Raw genomic sequence first — 23,768 nt, 5'->3', positions numbered from 1 at the left:
TGACTTTCAGATCCAGTTATCGTGAACCTCCTCCTGACCAAAGTGTGTCTGGCCTCCAACCTCACAAATGCTGACTGATTATCCGTACAAAGGAGTTCTGGATCTGCTAGCTAACCGCTGTATGGCCTCTGGAACAAATGCATGGACAGGTAATAATAACATTGAACAGGATATTCAATTCAGTTAATAATCTTCATAAATAAAGTTTTTAGAATTTATTTTCAAAAATTGTTGATTTTGGAGCTTAGTGCCCATGTTGGAGCTGTCAAGTTGATTTGATGGTGATATTGGTGATAAATAATTATTTTTCTCTGTAGGAAATGTATTTCCACCTATTTTAATCCTGTGTGTAACTGCAAACACTGTGTAGCTCACTCTTTGGTTTTTATTTTCAGACATTGATCACACATGCTACACAATGACCACTGCAGGCAGTGAAGGATTCTTGTCTCTCATACCAATCTATCTGGATCATATTCTATACCCCCTCCTCACTGTAAGTTATAACCTCAATATTCTTTATGTAAATGAAAACAATATTTTATTGGGTAATAGTTCAGTATAGCAGGCAGTGAAGGATTCTTGTCTCTCATACCAATCTATCTGGATCATATTCTATACCCCCTCCTCACTGTAAGTTATAACCTCAATATCCTTTATGTAAATGAAAACAATATTTTATTGGGTAATATTTCAGTATAGAAAAAAAATAATAAGAAGCTCTTGTGTAGTTTTTCTTTTATGTATGTCATATATTCTTGGGAGATTAGAGCCTTTTGTTGATTTGTAATTATATTAATTATCATGAGAATTTTGACCTAGAGAATACAGAGAGGTATCCTAAAAGCTAGATTTGTGTTGTTAACCTCCACTTCTCTTCTTCCTCAGGATGCAGGTTTTACAACCGAGGTGCACCACATCACAGGCGAGGGGAAGGATGGAGGTGTGGTCTATTGTGAAATGCAAGGCCGAGAGAACACTGGCGAGTCTCGAGTCAATCTAGAGCTTGTCCGGGAAATGTATCCAGGCCATTGTGGCTATAAGTCAGAGACAGGTGGGATCATGAGTAACCTCCGTGATAGTACGACAAATGAGAAGATCAGGGCATATCACAAAGCATTCTACAGACCAGAGAACCTGTGTCTTATCATTACTGGACAGGTGGAAGCTGAGGATATCTTCCGAGCTTTGAAGCCACTTGAGGAAAAAATCATGGCTAAGGGTGATCGAGGTGACTTCACCAGATCCTGGCAATCACCTGTACCTCCCCTCACTGCTAGTCTGGATAAGTCAGTGCCATACCCATGTGACAATGAAGATAATGGTAAGATGGAGGATCTACTTGTAGATAGGACTATAATCTGAGTTTAAATTTACCTCTTGGGACATTTTTTTAATGTTCTGAGAACGAACTTTAGTTGTTTAGGATAAAGTTTGCCCTGGGCGGGAATCGAACCCGCGACCGAGCGCGACAGGCACGCTACATTCTGAGCTATGTAACTAGGTGGTCTAAACATCAAAGTTTTAACTCAAACGATTTTTTTTCCTCTCGTTTGTTTGTATGTCTGTTTTATGATAACTCTTGAACAGTATTAAAAGGTAGTACGATTAATTTGTCATTCACAGTTCTTTACATCCTGTTTCAGGCATGGTCTACATTGGATGGAGAGGTCCCTCTGCCGTCACAGAACTCTACAAGCTAACAGCCTGTGCTGTACTGCTCAAATATCTAACAGACACGCCTGTTAGTCCTCTCCCCAAGGAATTTGTCGATATCCCTGATCCTTATTGTAGTGAGGTGAGTAGTGAGACCAAAGGTAAAATCTTTAGAAACTCAAATTCCTTTCGATAGGGGGAACTGTAACACATGGCCTAGTGCTTGCAAGGCAGACGCGTTACCAACCAAGCTATCTAGGCTGACTTAAAGGATTTACAGTATAAAGGCGGTTTTCATCTCGAATGGATAATGTCCGTTCTCGGAACGGCTGGCTATCTCCTATCCTGTCTTCCTTCTCTCTTCGATTTCGGGATGAAAAGACCTTAGCAGTTACAGTTCCCTCTATCAAACCTCTTCAGAAAAAAGACCACTGGAACTTGGCCTGGCCCTTTGCTCAGATCATGCAATATAACAAAGTCGATGTACAATTGTACATTTGTCTCCAATTTTAGGTCATAGGTATAAGCGTATCCAGTAGCACCATCACTGATACTTGATACTGTTTTTATATGATGTCGAAATATACATATGTTCATACGATTAATAATAATAATAATATCATATCTAACTCAATTCTTCCTCACATTTCCAGAATGGGTCTATTGCAAGTGGCGAATTTCGCGGGCCTGGTGGTGGGAAACTTGGGATCAGGGCCACTCAATAATCGTCTGGGTTACCACGGAGTATTTATGGTGAGCACCGGACTCACATTCTTAGCCCTGGTGTATGCAGCGTTCGCAGTACGAGAAAGTATCTATGTGAATGAGGTAAGACTCTTAGAATATTGAGTATAACTTGTTTATCCTGCCTGAATAGGACCGGAAAGTCCCTTTACCTCCGCAGTCTAAAAAGGTCTTTCAAGTCTAGAATTTTAGATAATACATTGAATTTATTATAATACATATTCGTCGATTGCATATATTTCAACTGGTTACTTTCTAGCGTTCTCGTGTTGACCCAGGTATCTATGTGAATGAGGTAAGACTCTTAGAATATTGAGTATAACTTGTTTATCCTGCCTGAATAGGACCGGAAAGTCCCTTTACCTCGCAGTCTAAAAAGGTCTTTTATGTCTAGAATTTTAGATAATACATAAAATTTATTATAATACATATTCGTCGATTGCATATATTTCAACTGGTTACTTTCTAGCGTTCTCGTGTTGACCCAACACCTAAAAGGGAAGTATTTTGTGTCTCTTATCGCCCATCTGTTTCTTAATAAAAGATCTCACATCTACGAGTATGTCAATGTTTTGCTAAAAAGCTTTTGCAACTATAATTTCTGAGAAGGAAATTAATTGTGTTTATCATTCCTGTCATTTCAGAACAGGAAAAGAAACGTGTTTGACTGTGAACTGGTTGCGGACATGTTAGCCACGTGTTGTAAGAAACGTCCATACTATGTCAGAGCATCCATATTTCTCATCATAATCAGCGTGTGTACATTCCTTACATCCTTGAACGGTGAGTGGCTTAACTTTCCCATTATTACTTGGCTTAACTTTCGCATTATTACTTGGCAAAAAGTTATGATATTCCTCCAAAAAACCTAGCCGAGAAAAAATGAAGGGTCAAGTTTTTTTTATGAAAAATTTCCATTGTTCGTAGGTATATCCTCCTTAACTTTCGCATTATTACTTGGCAAAAAGTTATGATATTCCTCCAAAAAACCTAGCCGAGAAAAAATGAAGGGTCAAGTTTTTTTTTTATGAAAAATTTCCATTGTTCGTAGGTATATCCTTATCGTGCCCAAAGACTTTTCATGGTTTGTAGTCCTATATGACCGATGTCCTACATTTAGGACACTCGTTTTGTACCTACTCCCCAAATGCTGGGGAATATTTTTGTTCTGTATTTTGAAATCAGATTCCTATCATTTTGGTAAAAGTTTTGCACTCTAGGAAGGACGAAACGTAAGCGTTGGTTGCCAAAACTGATGATAGTGCAGTTGACCCAGCACCTAAAAGGGAAGTATTTTGTGTCTCTTATCGCCCATCTGTTTCTTAATAAAAGATCTCACATCGAGGACTTGAACCACTAACCTCCAGATGCGATTGTCCAGATGGCTACGCGTTCCTTAACTTCAATGATAATTTTTATTGGTAGCGCACCTACCTTATAATCACTAGGTCACAGGTTCGATTCCCACACGGGGCGAACTTTGTCCTAAACAGATAAGGTTCGCTTTCGGAATAGCTTGCTTTCTCTTATCTTTCCTCCTTCATTCTATGCTTTCGGGGCGGTGAGACCACCGTTATTACAACTCCCACTTTTTTACTTTCTATTACCCTTACGTATAGGGAACCTATACGGTAATGAGAAAGTATTGCAATCGGTCCATTTTTTTTTACCTGAAGCATAAGGCACGCGGTGTGTGAGAAGGGACCGCACGTAAACCTCGACGCCGACTCCAGACCGATGCGCGTTGTACTTCCCACCGTGTCCGCCTCTAGTTGCGCCACCACGTCTTCATATGGAACCGTCTTGTCTCCACGCTGGACGGGGCTTTCCATAATGAGCTCGAAGTAAAGTTGAAGATAGAAGCGAAGCTCCTGAGATAGCTCGCTCGAATCCATTAGAACAAACAGCTGAAAAACATGGGGGTGAGGGTTAGTCCATCTCGCGTTAAAAACTATAGTCTTAGCTGTACCAGGCTCACCTGGCATACGTTAATGATAAGTAAGGATTATTATTAGCCAGCCTAGTTAGCTTGGTTGGTAGAGCGTCTGCCTTGTAAGCGTTAGGGCGGTTCGATTCCCGCCCGGGGCGGATTTTATCCTAAACAGATAAAGTTCGTTTTCGGAACGGCTGGCTTTCTCCTATCCTGTCTTCCTTCTCTCTTCGATTTCGGGACGATTAGACCTTAGCAGTTACAGTTCCCACTGTCAAACCTCTTAAAAAAAAAAAAAAAAAATAAATGAATAAAATAAAAATCCATCTCTGTGACCGAATGTTTGCCCAACACTTAAGCCTCAAAAAGGGCTTTTTGTGTATGGAGTTAAGCTAATCAATGAATAGGTAGTTCAATATAGTAGGTACTTACATAGACAAAGTTGGTTTTAATATGATCAATCTGAAAGAACAGAGGTGAGTTGGACACATCGAAGTTCGGATGTTGCTTGGCGCTGTTGGACGTAAAGCTTTCAATCGAGTGAAAGTTAATCGAGTTGATGTTCGGGATTGGGACACAGGTAAGCATTTCATTGGGTGGAGGTTTCTGAAAACAATCGAAATAGAAGGAATTTTGATTGCGTTAAACATCTTATTGTATCGATGTAGGTATATAAAAATATCCTAGAGCGATAGCGCTGGTATAAAATGTGAACAGTCACAAATGTCTTTCCCGGATTTTTACACCTCAATAAATTGCATGATTTGACGGGGAATCGAATCAACAACCCCCAGATCCGAAGTCTACCAAATACCCGTAAACTCGATTGGGTATACTTCCTTGAAACTTTTCTTTTTCTTTCGACAGTGAAAAATTCTAACAAAATTACGCCACAATTAATGTTGCTATAACTACATGTGGAGACTTAGGGCCCTAGCTAGACAATGCAGTCCTTACCTCATTCTCCTCAGTGGACTTCATCAACAGTTCATTCTTCTCATTCAAGCCACTCTTTCCCAGTGCAAAAAAAAAAAAAAAAAAAAAATCCTAGAACAAGAACAATGAATGAACATTATAAATAATAATTTAATTAAATGGATACACAAAAAAATATTTTGTACATGAGTTCCTGTTTATTTGATAATAAAGTACAAACTTAATTGTAATTACAATCATGCCTAGATATTATAAAAGACAAGTGGGTAATAAAAATAAGCTATAAGCTATAAATAATATTGTATCATAAAATAGAACTATTATATGAATTTGATTCTTAATAATAATTTAATAATCATGTTCAAAACAAAATTAAGTAGGTAGAGTGTGTAGTTGTGTACCTATCAATACTTATTCTTGAAAATGGGGCTACGCATTATACGTGGGTGCACCAGGATAGGTACATACGTATGTAGGTACGTACCTATCCTGGTAGGTACGTACCTACTATAATGTGTAGACCTAAAAAAATGTACAAAAATAAATATCAGTAATAAATCATCATAAAAATGTCAAAGTGACCTATCAATACTTATTCTTGAAAATGGGGCTACGCATTATACGTGGGTGCACCAGGATAGGTACATACGTATGTAGGTACGTACCTACTATAATGTGTAGACCTAAAAAATTGTACAAAAATAAATATCAGTAATAAACCATCATAAAAATGTCAAAGTCCAAAGTGATAGAAGTCTGAAAATTTCGCTATCAAGGAAAATACAGGAGAGTAAAAAAATACAGATAGTTATAAAAAAATCCTAGAGCTTAAAGCAGGACGTAGTGACGCGAAATAAGCATCACGTCTCTTGAGTTACACACTGTAGATATTATAAAATTTGTCTACATAGGTACTTTGTTTTTCACAGGAGCTTGTTTTGGTTTATTGATTCACAAAATCACACATGACATCACATTGAGTTTCGTCCGAAAATCATGGGTTCAAATTAATTTGCTCTTCCAAAGCAAACAATCTGATCCCAGTTCACAAGTACAAGTCTGTCAACACCGGGATAACAGTTGTGTTAGGTGAAGTAGAAGGCCCTGTGGTCAATGGATACTTTGCTCTTGGTAAGTCTTTACAATGTAACACTAATTGTAGGTAAGTCTTTCCACTGTAACTTACTCCTTGTAGGTCTGTAAGTCTTTGCTGTGTAACTTTACTCCTTCATGGTATGTGTGGGTTCAGGGTGGCCCTGTTCACCGAAAATCATGGGTTCAAATTAATTTGCTCTTCCAAAGCAAACAATCTGATCCCAGTTCACAAGTACAAATCTGTCAACACCGGGATGACAGTTGTGTTAGGTGAAGTAGAAGGCCCTGTGGTCAATGGATACTTTGCTCTCGGTAAGTCTTTACAATGTAACACTCCTTGTAGGTAAGTCTTTCCACTGTAACTTACTCCTTGTAGGTCTGTAAGTCTTTGCTGTGTAAATTTACTCCTTCATGGTATGTGTGGGTTCAGGGTGGCCCTGTTCCATGAAGCTTCTTTGAAAATTGAAACCAGTCAGGGCTGTATTCAAGAAAGCAAATGATGGGTACAACTTTACACATCACACATTGTTCAAAATATTAAGATGGGACAATGGGCTGAGAATTTGCAGTTTGAATTCCAATTTTTTCTGAATGTCCTGTAGGCAATGTAATTTAAATGAGAGTGTTCTCATTCTCACTAGAGGCATTGCTCAAGACATGATTTTTTTTTTATTATTATTATTTTTTTTTTTTTTGAAAGTGGCAACAGGTTGCTTGTTTCATCAATATTTCATTTCTTTTATTACAGCTACTGAGGCCCACGATGATGATGGTTTACCTCACACATTGGAACATCTGATATTCTTGGGCAGTGAAGATTATCCAACAACGCGCATCGGTCTGGAGTCGGCGTCGAGGTTTACGTGCGGTCCCTTCTCACACACCGCGTGCCTTATGCTTCAGGTAAAAAAAATGGACCGATTGCAATACTTTCTCATTACCGTATAGGTTCCCTATACGTAAGGGTAACAGAAAGTAAAAAAGTGGGAGTTGTAATAACGGTGGTCTTATCGCCCTGAAAGCATAGAATGAAGGAGGAAAGATGAGAGAAAGCAAGCTATTCCGAAAGCGAACCTTATCTGTTTAGGATAAAGTTCGCCCCGTGTGGGAATCGAACCTGTGACCTAGTGATTATAAGGTAGATGCGCTACCAATAAAAATTATCATTGAAGTTAAGGAACGCGTAGCCATCTGGACAATCGCATCTGGAGGTTAGTGGTTCGAGTCCTCGAGTCCAAGTTAAGTCATATAATTTATTTAGGACCTAAATTTTAGGTGAATTAAGTGGGGCTGGGGAACGAAGTCATAAAAGTTTAGCGTAGTTTATCAATCGAAGAACAACATTTGTGACATGAATTTATGTTCAACACAATTAAAATTCCTTTCACCTCTTTTAGGTTGAACCCGACAAGTTCCACAAGGGAATACAGTGGATTCGAGAACTCCTGTTTGAGACCAAACTAGACGCGGACCGAATTAGAATTGTGGCCAATAAGATAGTCAATGATGTAGCCCAGGCCAAACGACAAGGCAACAGAATGGCCAGGGACCTACTCAAGGGACTTCTATACAATAAAGGTGAGATATTTATTTATTTTTAGCCTGGAATCTAGCGATGTAAATTTTACCTCATAAGGTACGAAATTTTCGACCAGTAGGTTTGATGTGGAAAGGTGAACAAGGTCTCGTTTATTTTATGGGTTTAACAACAATACAACACAACAACAATAATCACTTTTCTCTCTCCTTTCAGAAAGCAACCACCACTCAATCAGTGTTCTCCGACAGCACAAGTTTCTGTCCAAGGTTCTGGAACAGCTCTCCTCCCCCTCTCAAACCCAGGAGGTAATAATAATAATAATAAGTTTATTGTCAACCTCCTTTGTAGTCTTTTCTTTATGTATCCCTCAAAATACTCCCCACGTAATAAGGGATCATTTAAAGTGTCCTAAAATTGAACTTTTTTTTTATACGATTTTTCTAAGTCCCCAGCCCGAGACGGCCTACGGCGGCCGATTTTTGGTGGAAACATTTCAATCTTAAAATATTCCCCGTGTTATAAGGTACTCGTGTACTTTTAGGGACGATGTTTTTCTTATATTTCTAAATTTAATTTATACATTATTGTTGTCAGTGAGATAATATTTTTGTAATCATTTTCCAAAGGTGATCTCTCATTTGGATCAAATCCGCTCGATCTTATGCCACCCGAAGAATATCGTGGTTCATATGGCTGCCAACTGTGATGTGTTCTCTCCCACTGATGTAACGTTGCTGCGTCAGATCCTACCCTCAGCTCCGCACCCTTCCGCTACACCAACCACGCTCAATAGGTAGGTGGATATTTTTCGTTCGAGGAACGGCTGGCTTCTAGTGATATCTACTGAATATCAAGCGTGCCGGGAGGCGTGTTCAAAGCGACGCCAACGCCCGGCCTATATTAACACGAAATAGTCAGCTCCAATAATTTATACATTATTGTTGTCAGTGAGATAATATTTTTGTAATCATTTTCCAAAGGTGATCTCTCATTTGGATCAAATCCGCTCGATCCTGTGCCACCCGAAGAATATCGTGGTTCATATGGCTGCCAACTGTGATGTGTTCTCCCCCACTGATGTAACGTTGCTGAGTCAGATCCTACCCTCAGCTCCGCACCCTTCCGCTACACCTACCACGCTCAATAGGTAGGTGGATATTTTTCGTTCTCGGAACGGCTGGCTTCTCTCCTGTTCTTTCCTCTTCGACTTCGGGACGATAAAACCTTAGCAGTTACAGTTCCCTCTATCAAACCTCTTAAAAAAAAGACGGGAGTTTGATTCTTCATAGGTAGCTCGGAGGCTAGCGTGTCTGTCTTGTAAGTGCCAGACCGAGGGTTTGATTCCCGCCCGGAGCGGATTTTATCCTGAACGGATATTGTTCGTTCTCGGAACGGCTAGCTTTCCCTTATCCTGTCCTTCTCCTCTCTTTGATTTTGAGACGATAGTTGGTTTCTGTTGGTAAGCCACCTACATAGATAAGCTCTTCATCGGTGTTGCTCACATGTTTGGCATCCATGGTGTCTACAAAATTATAGAAAAATTGGCATTACTTTGATGAAATTTTGAAGTACCTACTTGCCAGTCTTGTATGATTATCCCTTACCTACACCAGAACTCTTTTCAAAGCAAGGAGCTACCTTATACCTCCATGTTTCAAAGGGTGAAGTTCTTTTTGATAAAGTCCTGAACACTGATCCATTAATCACATGCCACTTGCTTTACACAACTTATTAGTAGGTATATATGGTTCTAATATATTCTTAGACTCTTAGAGATAGATATTGATAGCTTTTACTCTTACCTCTTATTGGTAGGTATTCTGGGTTTGATCAATGTGAGTTTAGGAGTTTTTAAAACTTACCAAATTTGGTGGAGACTTCACAACTGGTTAGGCTCCGAACTCAAGGACTCTCTGGGTACTGGGTAGACTGTATTAAGCAATTCAGAATCAGTAAATCCACAGGTAAGTTGGTAAAAATAGAAACGAACAGCAAACTCTGGGTACTGGGTAGACTGTATTAAGCAATTCAGAATCAGTAAATCCACAGGTAAGTTGGTAAAAATAGAGAGAAACGAACAGCAAAATGTCCAAATTCCAAAAATAAAATTTGAAAAATTCGCGAAAAATCACATGGATGATGCGATGTTGCCAACTTGCCATATTTCATGAAAGAGCGTACTCTGGGTACTGGGTAGACTGTATTAAGCAATTCAGAATCAGTAAATCCACAGGTAAGTTGGTAAAAATAGAGAGAAACGAACAGCAATATGTCCAAATTCCAAAAATTTTGAAAAATCAAAATTTGAAAAATTCGCGAAAAACCACATGGATGATGCGATGTTGCCAACTTGCCATATTTCTGTATTTCACGAAAGAGCGTATTTTTTTTTTAAGGGTCCTCGTTCACGGGAACCGAAATGTTAAAAGTCGTACTTTTTCTTCTTCTTCCTTTTTTGTACCTGGCTACCTAGGTATGCCTAGACATTGAAAAAAGAAACGAGCCTAGGCGGATTCCCTTGCTAAACGAAAGTTGATGTCAATGCAAGAAAATGTAATCAAGGCGCTCGCCTAGTAAATAAGAGGTCGCAGGTTCAATGCCAGCCCAGGTATATGTAATTTTACTATTTCCCTCCACATTTGGAACTTGAATATCTACCCCATCCACCCATTGTTCAAGTAGAGTTTCAAAAATATACTACGGACTTTTTCTATGAAATAGTCATTTTAGAGGAGAAGATTGAAAAACGCAATTTAAACAGAACCACGAAATAAAAAAACCATTTTAATAAATGGTAACATCAACAAAAAATAAATAAAGTCTATTATTTACACCAATCATTATTGTACCTAATTCATCTATCTACGTATTTCAAAATTAACATCAACAAAAAATAAATAAAGTCTATTATTTACACCAATCATTATTGTACCTACTTCATCTATCTTTTTGTTTTTTTTTTTTTTTTTTTTTTTTTTTTTTTTTTAAACTCATTAGAGTTACAACAGTCGAGTCTGTCTAATTGGGAATCTGCCATTTTTCCCGTTTATCTAGGTTTTCTAATTACAATTACAAATGAAAGGGCCACGATTTTTTCACATTAATTCAGATTTCCCAATTAGACAGGTTCGACTGTATATCTATTATCTCTCCCCCAGTCTACACGTCACAGAGGATTGGCAACTGCTGGAGCCAGGAGAGAATCAGGGCCGGCACGTTGTGGTAGGAATGGGAGCGGTCGAGTCTTTCTTCATGTGTCAGGCCGCCCCTGCCATACGAGATTTCCAGGATGAAGACCTAGCCCCCCTACTGGTGTTCCTACAGTACTTGACTCAACTCGAGGTAAATACAATAAGGATTTTTTCTAGCTGCCTACACCCATCCGATTCCTAACCACGCGAAACGTTGCTCAACTTCAATGATTTATTGGGAACTATTGCATTCAACGTGTTATCGCCGCTTACTGGTCTCTATATAGTCTATTTACACCCATTCTTTACCAAATACATAAGACCTTGTTTAGACTGCGGGAGTAACGGGACTTTTTAGTCACCTTCGAGCAAGATAAACAAGGTATATTCTATTCTACATATTTAATTGATGTAAATTTCTCTTAACCAGGATTTAGGTAAAGATTCCCATTCGTAACTGGAGAAAACATAATGATTGACAATGTTTTCTAAACGAGACATACTTTGTCAATTAGCATTATAATAGGAAAATTACTCTAGTCAAGAGAAGACAAAGTATTCAAACTACGAGTAATTTTCCTCTTAATAAATCATTAGCTAGCCCCTAGCTTGGAAGTTCCGCCTTGTAAGCGTTAGGTAGTGCGTTCGATTACCGCCCTCGAAGGATTTTATCCTAAATAGATCAGGTTCGTTCTCGGGACGGATGGCTTTCTCCTCTTGCAGAACGTTCGATTACCGCCCTCGAAGGATTTTATCCTAAATAGATCAGGTTCGTTCTCGGGACGGATGGCTTTCTCCTCTTGCAGAAAAAAATTACCATCGAGTAAAACTTAGGGGAAAAAGTCATGATATCCGCCCACAAAAACCTAACCACGAAAAATGATGCCTTTTTTTTCTCATCTCGTTTTGTTGTCATACCTATGTTTCTGGTTTCAACTTATTCCCATTGTGTTTGCAGGTAAAGTGTTTGCATTGACAGCTTCGGCCGAGTCCCTCACTCCCCTGGCAGCGGCCCCTCTCTACACCTATGTATACAAACACACCATCACCTTCCTACCGGGAGCGGTGTTCTACCTCTCAGCCGCTCTCAATCTAGTCACAATTGTAGCTGTCTTGTAAGTATTTTATTCAGAAATATGATGAAGATAAAAACTAGTAATAACAATATTTTAATCATTCATACCCACTTAACCTTCTTTTAAAACAAGGACACTTTCCTCTTTTGCCATGTGATTCACATTGAACTGTGATATGTACAAGAAATAGATCTAGTCTACAAACATTGTAATCCCGCTAGATATTTTCTTCATATTATAAAATATTACTAATTTTTTATCCAGCCAAGTTAGCTGAGTTGGTAGAGCGTCTGCCTTGTACCTTGTAAGCGCTAGGTCGCGGGTTCCATTCCCGCCCGGGGCGGATTTTATCCTAAACAGATAATGTTCGTTCTCGAAAGGGCTGACTTTCTCGTATCCTGTCTTCCTTCTCTCTTCGTTTTCGGGACAATAAGACCTTGGCAGTTACTGTTACCTCTATCAAACCTCTTGGAAAAAAAACAACTGATTTTCCCTTACCTACATACCTTTTGAGTGATAAGTGATAATGATAACTCATCATTTGTGTTCTCCGTTCTATCATGTTTCAGTATTGTATTTATGTTTCAATTGAGGAATCCCAGCTCTCTACAAACACTCACCAATACAAACTCCTGAGACCCACCCTGCGTAGCTATGATAGCACAAGGACCGTCTCCTAGTCAGAAGGTTCCGGGTTCGATGCCTACGTTAGACAAGAAGGTTGGGATCAATACTCCTGCCTCGGTGACTTCGTTTTCGGGACAATAAGACCTTGGCAGTTACTGTTACCTCTATCAAACCTCTTGGAAAAAAACAACTGATTTTCCCTTACCTACATACCTTTTGAGTGATAACTCATCATTTGTGTTCACCGTTCTATCATGTTTCAGTATTGTATTTATGTTTCAATTGAGGAATCCCAGCTCTCTACAAACACTCACCAATACAAACTCCTGAGACCCACCCTGCGTAGCTATGATAGCACAAGGACCGTCTCCTAGTCAGAAGGTTCCGGGTTCGATGCCTACGTTAGACAAGAAGGTTGGGATCAATACTCCTGCCTCGGTGACGTAGAGGTCAAGACGCTCGCCTGGTAAACAGGAGGGCGCGGGATCGATTCCATCCGAGGAATGGAATCTTATCCTCATTTATTTGAGAATTTGACCACATAATAATGGAAAATGCTGACTGCTACCCCCCTTCCCCTAGTGTGGAGGAGCAACTTCAGCCTATAGTGGCCGACATACAGATGTTTCGAACTCTGCTGGAATGCGCCTTTCCTGCATTCCTGTCTTTCTTTCTAGGCCCTTGGAGTGATGTGAATGGACGCAAGCCGATTATCCTATGCTCCGTATTTGGTAAGCTTGGAATCTGTGGACCCCTGAAAGCTAAATTTTTACTGTGTGTACATCGATCGATGTCGACTGAGCCGTCCACAATGCCTCGACAACATAGATTTATCTCGTCGATCGACGGCCGGTCGACTGTTTGGACACACAATTACATATAATGGAAATCTAGGGGTTAGGTGGTAGAGAACGCCTCCGGCGTTAACCTCGCCTAGTGGTTCCCTTCCAACCATGAGTCTATTATTACTATTATGTAGGTGGGACAACATAGTGACTTAATCTGTAGATTTTGTTCTGCAGCGTTACCTCAGTTGGATCTGTTCCTGTGTCAAAATGATGAGCATGGCTTGTATATAGATGGGTGACTATTGCCGGTATGCTTAAAGCTATCCTCATGAACACCCGCGCGCTAGTTAGCTTTACGTACCAAAACATTTCACTTTCGTGCTTGTACGTTCTAGCCAAAGGTCGCAATTACACACCCGTCTTCAAAAGGGGAGCAACCAGACATAAAAAGACGCTTTCTCAAAGATACTAATAAAATTAGTACATACATGTTAAGAAAACTTTATGTCCTCTCCCCAAGGAATTTGTCGATATCCCTGATCCTTATTGTAGTGAGGTGAGTAGTGAGACCAAAGGTAAAATCTTTAGAAACTCGAATTCCTTTCGATAGGGGGAACTGTAACACATGGCCTAGTGCTTGCAAGGCAGACGCGCTACCAACCAAGCTATCTAGGCTGGCTTAAAGGAATTACATTATAAAAAATAGCAAACTATTTAAACTTTATGAAACTTTTTTAACATCGCCCATCTGTTGAGAGGCATATTATTACACAGACCAAAAGAGTTGTTTAACTAATGTAGTACCAATGCAATTGTTTTATTGCTACGAAATATAAACGACGGTGAAACACTTTTTTTTAATTATCATTATTATTTCTTTTTAATGCCTTCTTTCGTTCTCTTCAGGTGAGTTATTCCATCATCGAAAACTCATCCTCCGTCGTGTTTTTCACGTTCGAAAACGTTCCCACGGACAAGCTCAACTCCATTGCTGACAAGATGCTGCGTCTCCTGTCTGATTTGAGTCAGCAAAAGTTGCTGATCGACATGACCCGTCTGCTGACTGTCATTCGGAGACACCGGGCTGAGTGTCTGACGCACATTGAGAACAATCCGCACTTCTGTATCGCCTCCATGGCGATCGGCGATATGCTGTACGGAAATACGAAACAAGATGTAAGTATCACTTCACAGCTTTTTCAGCAATTCTCTGTATACAAACATTAGGGACACGGAAGGAGCCCCGATTTTGTTTCTGGGCGTCCAGTGCAGTGTGAACAGATAACAACAAAGGTCTTATCATCCCGAAATCAAAGAGAGAAGAAGGACAGAATCTAGGTGAAAGCCAGCCGTTCCTAGAACGAACCATATCCGTTTAGGATAAATTTCACCCCGGGCGGGAATCGAACCCGCGACCTAGCGTTTACAAGGAGCGCTACTTTCTAAGCAAACTAGGCTTGGCAATTTAAATAGAAAATTTTGACCTTTGAAAAATACCTTTTCAAATTCAGACATTATTATTCCAATAAAATTGTTAAATCGTCCTCTCCCTTCACAGCTCGACCAAAGACTGAACCAAGTAGAGGAACTGAACCAGTTGGAACGAGAACCCCTAGAGTTCTGGGTGTCCCTCATCCGTAGCTTTCTAGTGGAGGCACCTCATATCGTGTTTTTTTTTTTTTTTTTTTACAAGAGAACAGACTATCCAAAAAGGAAAGAAGCACGAAATTAATGGCTCCAATGAACAGGTGTTTTTTTTTAGCTTGACCTACCGGCTGCAATGAACGACCGGCCTAAGAAAAAAAAAACATTTTGAGAACCCCTGAAACCTGAACAAAAAAAAAATCCGTCGCTCTCTTCACATACATCACACGGTCCATTATTGCGTCATCTTCTCACATGTAAACAAATGATTTTTTTTTTGTTTTGCCATTTTTGCTCTTTGCTGATTAGAATTTTTAATTAATCATTTAATCAAAATTAATTAGTTATAAATCAGGCGATCGCCATACACTAGAAGAAAAAAGACATACGTAACGTATTCTTGTATTATAAAGTAATTTCCATTGGTTTATTTCTGCAAATCTTTTATCAATTTGAGTAGGAGGTAAAGGTAACTTGCTAAACCAATGGCACCCACCCCAGGCGAACCAGTTCCTCCGGCCGAAAATCATCATATCGTGATACGCGGAGTTCCCAGTGTAGAAGAACAGAAGAGACTTGCTCAGGAAGAGGATGAGAGGTTGGCAGCCCGCGTCAAGACACTGGGAAAGAGTGGACTGAATGAGAAGAATGAACTGTTGATGAAGTCCACTGAGGAGAATGAGGTAAGGACTGCACTGTCTAGCTAGGGCCCAAAGTCTCCACATGTAGTTATAGCAACATTAATTGTGGCGTAATTTTGTTAGAATTATTCACTGTCGAAAGAAAAAGAAGAAGAAAAAAAAAAAATCAACAAAGTATACTCAATCGAGTTTACGGGTATTTCCTCTTCTTCTCGCGTTTTCGTATTTCAGATGGTATACTTTGGTGATGATGTTGGTTTCCTCTGCTCTTGCGACATGACATACTAACTTTTATTCGTCCTTCCTCCTTCCCCCCTAGGAGTCTCACTTGAAGCCCGACACCGTATGGGACCCCACGCTGTTCGACTCCGCCAAAACCTCGCTCATCTTCGAAATCATCGAGAGAGAAAAGTCCATCGGTGACGTGGTCGCACAAAGCTTGCTCACGTATTTCAAACACGTCTCGCACGACTACAACAAAACTCTCGTTCAGAAAATTATTCGAGTGAGCACCGGAGATTTGGGTGCGATCGGTCAGAAGTATTTGGTGCCCCTGCTAGACCCTAAGGTGGCGAAGACTAGTGTGGTGTGTCACCCTACGCAGACACAGAACGTACGGGAGTCATTCGCCAATTTGGGCTTCGAGTTTACCGTGTATAATAGTCTCGAGGAGTCTTTCTTGGCAGAGTTGTAAAACTAAAAAGGAAAGTGAAATCGGAGGAAATGAATGTTTCCATGTTGAGTCCTGCAGTCAAAAAAGCTACGAATACGTTTATTATTAGAGAGTTTTTGCACCTCTAACTTACGTGACGATAATTGAAACGTATGTTAACCAAAACGCGTTTCTGCACATGCGCAGAAACAAGTGCGCAGAAACAAGTTTTCGTCAAATAACGTTAAAGTGTTCGGTCCGACGCGATACGCGACGTTTAAACTATGTATGTAGTTGCAACGTTTAATGAACTTCGACCTTTAATTAGGCTTCAATAATATTATTTTTAGCGACCGAGCGCGACAGGCACGCTACATTCTGAGCTATGTAACTAGGTGGTCTAAACATCAAAGTTTTAACTCAAACGATTTTTTTTTCCTCTTGTTTGTTTGTTTGTTTGTATGTCTGTTTTATCACGTTGCTCAACTTCAATGATTTATTGGGAACTATTGCATTCAACGTGTTATCGCCGCTTACTGGTCTCTATATAGTCTATTTACACCTATTCTGTACCAAATACATAAGACCTTGTTTAGACTGCGGGAGTAAAGGGACTTTTTAGTCGCCTTCGAGCAAGATAAACAAGATATATTCTATTCTACATATTTAATTGATGTAAATTTCTCTTCATCTCAGGGCCCTATGTGGAAGCAGATCCGAGGTTTAGGCCACGCCTACTCGTACAATATGGTACCCAGACCCAATGAAGGACAACTGCACCTGACGTTCTATCGGGCCACTAATGTCGTAGCTGCTTACACGGAGGCTAAGAATATTATTGTAAGTATTCTTACTATTAATTATTGTTCATTTGTAAATGCCTCCTTCACTCAACACTCATTCTATCTAACTAAGAGCCTCCTTCACTCATTCTATCAACTTCTTTATTTACTTTGGCAACCCTGCCACTGGTCACTACTCGTCTACTCGATCACCTATAGTATGTAGCTACTCTCGAGTGCCCAGGACTTCCAGAAAAGAGCTGTTTTTCCATTCTCCTTTTTCTTTAGTGGCTATTGTCCAGTCTTCATTTCTGTGAGGATTTTCTCTATGGTTGAACCATCTGTTGACGCTGTCTATCCATATCTTGCGTGGTCTTCCTCTTCTTCTCGCGTTTTCGTATTTCAGATGGTATACTTTGGTGATGATGTTGGTTTCCTCTGCTCTTGCGACATGACATACTAATCACTTTTATTCGTCCTTCCTCCTTCCCCCCTAGGAGTCTCACTTGAAACCCGACACCGTATGGGACCCCACGCTGTTCGACTCCGCCAAAACTTCGCTCATCTTCGAAATCATCGAAAGAGAAAAGTCCATCGGTGACGTGGTCGCACAAAGCTTGCTCACGTATTTCAAACACGTCTCGCACGACTACAACAAAACTCTCGTACAGAAAATCATTAGAGTAACCACCGGAGATTTGGGTGCGATCGGTCAGAAGTATTTGGTGCCCCTGCTGGACCCTAAGGTGGCGAAGACTAGTGTGGTGTGTCACCCTACGCAGACACAGAACGTACGGGAGTCGTTCGCCAATTTGGGCTTCGAGTTTACCGTGTATAATAGTCTCGAGGAGTCTTTCCTGGCTGAGTTGTAAAACTAAAAAGAAAAGTGAAATCGGAGGAAATGAATGTTTCCATGTTGAGTCCTGCAGTCAAAAAAGCTACGAATACGTTTATTATTAGAGAGTTTTTGCACCTCTAAAGTACGTGACGATAATTGACACGTATGTTGACCAAAACGCGTTTCTGCACATGCGCAGAAACAAGTGCGCAGAAACAAGTTTTCGTCAAATAACGTTAAAGTGTTCAGTCCGACGCGATACGCGACGTTTAAACTATGTATGTAGTTGCAACGTTTAATGAACTTCGACCTTTAATAAGGCTTCAATAATATTATTTTTAGATTATTTACCAAGATCAATTTCGTAGTCACATAAACTTGAAAAAAGTCAAGTTCGAGTCACTACGTTTTCATTTTAAGTGACTTAATAATCCCATATTATAACTCCGCCCTTAGAAACAAGTCATGCTATCCGATATTTTTATGCCTGAAAAATTATGCAAGCCTTTAGAAATTGTTTACGTCATTATGCTCCTGAATCCAGTCTCCTAACCCGGAAGTGCTGGGTTCAAATCCCAATTTGGGCGTACGTACATGCGCTTGATATAACTGGAAAGCTGCTCAGGGATTTTTATTTTTAATTTTTTCCCCCATGCAAACTTGCATCTATTCTTTCTTGTTTAACGACAATGTTTAAATAATATAGGAACTTTACTTTGATAATTTCATACACTTAATGTCCTCAGGTTCTCAATAGCAATAAGTGCCAAATTGCCTCTCAAGATTATGTAATTTTTTACGTTGTCACTTTCCATTTTTTCACGAAACTTTTGTTCACCGCAGTATTTTGGTAGAATAGATTAAATAATATAGGAACTTTACTTTGATAATTTCATACACTTAATGTCCTCAGGTTCTCAATAGCAATAAGTGCCAAATTGCCTCTCAGATTATGTAATTTTTTACGTTCTCACCTAAATTTTTTCTCGAAACTTTTGTTCACCGCAGTATTTTAGTAGAATAGGAGTAGGACCAAACAGGTCTTTTACCTCAGCAGTAAGCTTAAAATTATCTGCCTTCAATGGGATTCGAACCCACAGCATCCTGATTACCAGGCGAGCACAACCACTGATCTATAAAAAGAGGCAGGAAATACTGTAAAATCCATCTGGCATTTAAGATGTAAAATAAAACCAAGTCCTTGTTCTAGGAGCTTTGAGGTTTATCATTTTCATGAAGTACATATTATGTATTAGGCATCTCACACCAAATCCTTCACCTTTATTAATTTTTATTTGGGGGGTTTGGATGAGAGTACTTTGTGAAATGGTTACCATAGTCAGATGTAGTAGAGCTGAATTATTTTTATTAATATTATACCCACAGGTGCCAACTTATTTAACTTATTGAATATAGCTTTTGCTACTTTTTTATCTCTTAGTACACTGTTTATAAAGATATTGTTATTCTTATTAATCTCAGTATTTGTTTCAAAGTTATTTTTACTGTATTAAGTTCAAGTTATTGCCCATTTTGTATCTTTGTTTATTAAACAGCTTCAAAAATTCGGTCTTTTTTATTTATCTCAAGGTTTTTTTCCCAATAATTCAACTTTGTTTTGTTAGTATCAATGCCTTTAGATTATTTGTTAAATTAAAAAAATACAAAGATTCAAATGTGATTGTTTTTTTTTTTTTGCTAACTCACTAACCTATTTAGTATGGTGTTGTTCGTTATTCTAATTAAGTAGAAAAAAAATCTGTGTAATCAAGAAAAAAGTTATGAACAAAACCAAGTATATTTTATTTACAAAGATTTACATTAAAATAGTATAAAAAAATCAATTATTTATCACCTTGAATAATTTCAATTCCATCATCCATCAAGTCCTAATTTTACTTTCATCTGTCAAATTTCTGATTGCCTGTCTAAATAGAATCAAAATGAACTTCAATTTTCTCCAACATCTAGACTTGAATGCAACCATAGGTCTGTTTTTCATTCCGACGTGGGTGCGATGCGAACCCGACGCATGTTTTTCATTCCACTTCCCCTACTTTAGCATCAACGCTGTGTCTTAAATCCCTGATGCGAGTCTCGAGTAGCTTCAGGTTCCACCATATTGTAATTGTATTGAAGGGAAATGAAAAAAATGTTTCGTAATTTCTCCACTAGATGTCGTCATGTTTGTTGAATTTCCACATTTTACACCCACTCCTGACACAGAGTGAATGCCGCATCGATGTGGCGTAGGAATGAAAAACAGACCTCATGTAGGATGTAGATGCCTATATCAGATACCTACCTAATTATTACCTTACTTTTATTAATAGCTCAACTTTCATCTTTACTTTCTAGCATTGTTTAGAAAGTAATTTGAATACAACCATCAACTTACATTGAGATCCACAGAATAATCAGGGTTAATCAGTTGTTTAACATACTGCAGGATCAAATGAGCTAAGTTCGGGGTGGGGTCCTAACAGGGTTTTTTGGATGTTGTTGAAGATGGAACTGATGTTTGAATGTACTGATAGGTATGACTACAAGTGGAGGAATGTTGATGAACTTTTTCTTCTTGTCATAGGTCAATATCAACGGAACATCATTTTTGTGCACTAAGAAAAGTGCAGACACAAGATTGAGATCTGCAAAAAAAAAAATGGATATTGAATTTATTTACTAACACGTAATGTAATACTGCTCTTGCTAAGGATAAATAACCAAAGGATGTTTCAATAAGATGCTTTGTGTGGTTCTTCTTGTCATAGGTCAATATCAACGGAACATCATTTTTGTGCACTAAGAAAAGTGCAGACACAAGATTGAGATCTGCAAAAAAAAAGTGGACATTGAATTTATTTACTAACACATAATGTAATACTGCTCTTGCTAAGGATAAATAACCAAAGGATGTTTCAAGAAGAGTTAAAAATAATACAACTCTTACCTGTTAGCCATAGCTTCATCACTTTAATACTAGGAACATCGGGAAATATGATGACAATATCATCATAGTTGGTTTCTGTTGGTAAGCCACCTACATAGATAAGCTCTTCATCGGTGTTGCTCACATGTTTGGCATCCATGGTGTCTACAAAATGATAGAAAAATTGGCATTACTTTGATGAAATTTTAAAGTACCTACTTGCCAGTCTTGTATGATTATCCCTTACATCAGAACTCTTTTCAAAGCAAGGAGCTACCTTATACCTCCAAGTTTCAAAGGGTGAAGTTCTTTTTGATGAAGTCCTGAACACTGATCCATGAATCGCATGCCACTTTCGTAGCTGCTTACACGGAGGCTAAGAATATTATTGTAAGTATTCTTACTATTAATTATTGTTCATTTGTAAATGCCTCCTTCACTCATTCTATCAACTTCTTTATTTACTTTGGCAACACTGTCACTGGTCACTACTCGATCACCTATAATTATGTAGCTACTCTCGAGTGCCCAGGACCTCCAGAAAAGAGCTGTTTTTCCATTCTTCTTTTTCTTTAGTGGCTATTGTCCAGTCTTCATTTCTGTGAGGATTTTCTCTATGGTTGAACCATCTGTTGACGCTGTCTATCCATATCTTGCGTGGTCTTCCTCTTCTTCTCGCGTTTTCGTATTTCAGATGGTATACTTTGGTGATGATGTTGGTTTCCTCTGCTCTTGCGACATGACATACTAATCACTTTTATTCGTCCTTCCTCCTTCCCCCCTAGGAGTCTCACTTGAAACCCGACACCGTATGGGACCCCACGCTGTTCGACTCCGCCAAAACTTCGCTCATCTTCGAAATCATCGAAAGAGAAAAGTCCATCGGTGACGTGGTCGCACAAAGCTTGCTCACGTATTTCAAACACGTCTCGCACGACTACAACAAAACTCTCGTACAGAAAATCATTAGAGTAACCACCGGAGATTTGGGTGCGATCGGTCAGAAGTATTTGGTGCCCCTGCTGGACCCTAAGGTGGCGAAGACTAGTGTGGTGTGTCACCCTACGCAGACACAGAACGTACGGGAGTCGTTCGCCAATTTGGGCTTCGAGTTTACCGTGTATAATAGTCTCGAGGAGTCTTTCCTGGCTGAGTTGTAAAACTAAAAAGATTGTACCTACTTCATCTATCTACGTATTTCAACATAATATTACAATTTATTTTATAATGCTGTGATACCCACAAACGTTGTGAAAAAGCTCTCTGTAGGCCGGGCGGGCATTGGCGTTGCTTCGAAATCTTGATGTTCGCGCGCCTCCCGGCAGTCCCGGCACGCTTTCAACAGATATCACTAACATCCTTGATTCCCAACACGGATGCGCATTCTTCCAGACATGAACAGCCACATCCCGACGCGCATACAGTTTCAGCCTCTCATCGAACCCGCGGCCTGGCGCTTACAAGGCAGACGCGCAACTAACCAAGCTAACTAGACTGGGTCCGGCACGGTTTCTATTCAGCAGATATCACTGACATCCTCGATTCCCAACACGGACGCGCATTCTTCCAGACATGAACAGCCACACCCCGACGCGCACACAGTCTCCGTCTCAAACCACATGGCCATGTGGTTTGTATGCCCTCCGTGTCCACACACCAGACAGAAGTTGGTCACGCCTGGGGACAAAACGAGAAAGATTGGATTCAATATTGGAAAGATTATGCTCTTTACAATTTTACCATAGTCATGGGAGAGAGAAGAAGAACGACGCCAGTACTTTTCGTGGTCTTGCTCGGCGTAGCTTAAGAAAAACGAACCGGAAAATAGCCTATAACCTTCATGGGAGTGCAAGCAATAAGTTCACAAAGTTTCATAGCAATCGGATGAGCGGTTTGGCCAGGCATAAAGTTCGAACAAACAAACACACACACAAACATTCATTTTTACATATTACATTTAGACAGGCAGACATGTTTTGCCTGTCTGAAAAAAACAATAAAAAAAAACCTCTCCCCAACTGTGAAGAGTATAAGTTACTGGTGTTCTTGTTTTCAAGATGAATCTTCACAACTCGTTCTCAGAACGGCTGGTTTTCTTGTATCCTGTCCTGATTCTTTCAATTTCCGGACCTCCGTTCCTTCCTTCTTCAAACAGCTGGATTTCTCTCCCTCCGTTGTTACAGGCAAGACGCTAGGACCTCCCTCCATTGTTACAGTTTCCCCCTATGAAACCTGTTGAAAAGAAATCTTACCTCGCACGGATATATGACAAATGACACACTGCACGGTAAGCGCCTTACACTTGGGACAGCGCGGATCTCGCGAAGGCTCCTTACACACGATGCATGGTCTGCAAAAAATGTGCAATAATTAAAAAGGATTAAATAATATAAAAAATTGAGTTTCCCCTCCTACAAACTATAGTCCCATTTTTTGAAGTTGATTTACTGTTATTTACAGTGTGTCTTCGGAAAGATTTAGTCCAAAACTTTTTCTTGCATAAAATACCAAATCCTTGTCTAAGAAAAAACCCTCCAAATGTTTGGAGCTTTTACAATAGGAACTTACTGCAACTGCACAGTACTCTTTCTTGAAGCTTGTTGGATTCCACTGGGCCACTTTACAGTCATATTTGCTGTGCCGTGGGAACTTGCGTAGGAAAGCAGAAGGATCATCAAGATTTTTAACACCAAAATATC

The 23,768-nt window shown here is 39.5% G+C and overlaps 3 protein-coding genes and 3 long non-coding RNA genes across 6 annotated transcripts in view; 2 read left to right on the top strand and 4 right to left on the bottom strand.

The window, feature by feature from the left end:
• The first annotated feature begins 67 nt into the window (after nt 1-67).
• On the top strand, nt 68-18,916 carry LOC103510103 (uncharacterized protein C05D11.1). The gene is made up of 18 exons (XM_026824087.1): nt 68-149; nt 396-496; nt 889-1,324; nt 1,647-1,817; nt 2,170-2,176; nt 2,310-2,484; nt 3,045-3,183; nt 6,293-6,397; nt 6,569-6,673; nt 7,110-7,264; nt 7,759-7,939; nt 8,115-8,206; nt 8,528-8,694; nt 8,768-8,789; nt 8,882-9,048; nt 11,060-11,243; nt 17,217-17,360; nt 17,800-18,916. The coding sequence occupies exons 1-18, from the start codon at nt 68-70 to the stop codon at nt 18,172-18,174; spliced, it is 2,808 nt and encodes a 935-aa protein (XP_026679888.1). The 3' UTR covers nt 18,175-18,916.
• On the bottom strand, nt 5,529-6,058 carry LOC113467812. Its single transcript, XR_003391760.1, has 2 exons — nt 5,932-6,058; nt 5,529-5,770 (listed from the first exon to the last, which is right to left on the bottom strand). It is a non-coding gene; the product is annotated as an uncharacterized LOC113467812 (long non-coding RNA).
• On the top strand, nt 6,536-7,148 carry LOC113467810. Its single transcript, XR_003391756.1, has 2 exons — nt 6,536-6,673; nt 7,110-7,148. It is a non-coding gene; the product is annotated as an uncharacterized LOC113467810 (long non-coding RNA).
• Nucleotides 9,347-9,896, bottom strand: LOC113467805. Its single transcript, XR_003391753.1, has 2 exons — nt 9,764-9,896; nt 9,347-9,423 (listed from the first exon to the last, which is right to left on the bottom strand). It is a non-coding gene; the product is annotated as an uncharacterized LOC113467805 (long non-coding RNA).
• LOC103510087 (GATOR complex protein WDR59-like) overlaps nt 10,733-23,768 on the bottom strand; it is a 20,820-nt gene continuing 7,784 nt past the window's right edge. Inside the window, exons 12-15 of the mRNA XM_026824083.1 lie at nt 23,638-23,718; nt 23,322-23,424; nt 22,247-22,746; nt 10,733-10,833 (exon numbers count right to left, since the gene is read on the bottom strand). Coding sequence (XP_026679884.1) covers nt 22,586-22,746; nt 23,322-23,424; nt 23,638-23,718 — 345 coding nt within the window. The 3' untranslated portion in view covers nt 10,733-10,833; nt 22,247-22,585. The remainder of the gene's footprint in view (nt 10,834-22,246; nt 22,747-23,321; nt 23,425-23,637; nt 23,719-23,768) is intronic.
• On the bottom strand, nt 19,905-21,324 carry LOC103510097. The gene is made up of 2 exons (XM_026824201.1): nt 21,091-21,324; nt 19,905-20,788 (listed from the first exon to the last, which is right to left on the bottom strand). Exons 1-2 carry the CDS (start codon nt 21,227-21,229, stop codon nt 20,601-20,603), a joined length of 327 nt encoding a protein of 108 aa, XP_026680002.1. The 5' UTR covers nt 21,230-21,324; the 3' UTR covers nt 19,905-20,600.

This window comes from Diaphorina citri, unplaced genomic scaffold (genome assembly GCF_000475195.1).
Source record: "Diaphorina citri unplaced genomic scaffold, Diaci psyllid genome assembly version 1.1 scaffold25, whole genome shotgun sequence".
NCBI lineage: Eukaryota > Metazoa > Arthropoda > Insecta > Hemiptera > Psyllidae > Diaphorina > Diaphorina citri.
The sequence above is the reverse complement of the archived record's forward strand: the minus strand, read 5'-3'. Positions and strand labels throughout refer to the sequence as shown.

What these genes read in the sequence shown, in the direction of transcription:
- LOC103510103 (XM_026824087.1), top strand. Translation starts at nt 68, where the DNA reads ATGCTGACTGATTATCCGTACAAAGGAGTTCTGGATCTGCTAGCTAAC. An exon ending in CCCCCTCTCAAACCCAGGAG is followed by an intron (nt 8,207 to 8,527) that starts GTAATAATAATA and finishes CATTTTCCAAAG; the next exon opens with GTGATCTCTCATTTGGATCA. An exon ending in CGGAGGCTAAGAATATTATT is followed by an intron (nt 17,361 to 17,799) that starts GTAAGTATTCTT and finishes CTTCCCCCCTAG; the next exon opens with GAGTCTCACTTGAAACCCGA.
- LOC103510097 (XM_026824201.1), bottom strand. Translation starts at nt 21,229, where the DNA reads ATGGATGCCAAACATGTGAGCAACACCGATGAAGAGCTTATCTATGTA. An exon ending in GATGAAGCTATGGCTAACAG is followed by an intron (nt 20,789 to 21,090) that starts GTAAGAGTTGTA and finishes TTTTTTTTGCAG; the next exon opens with ATCTCAATCTTGTGTCTGCA.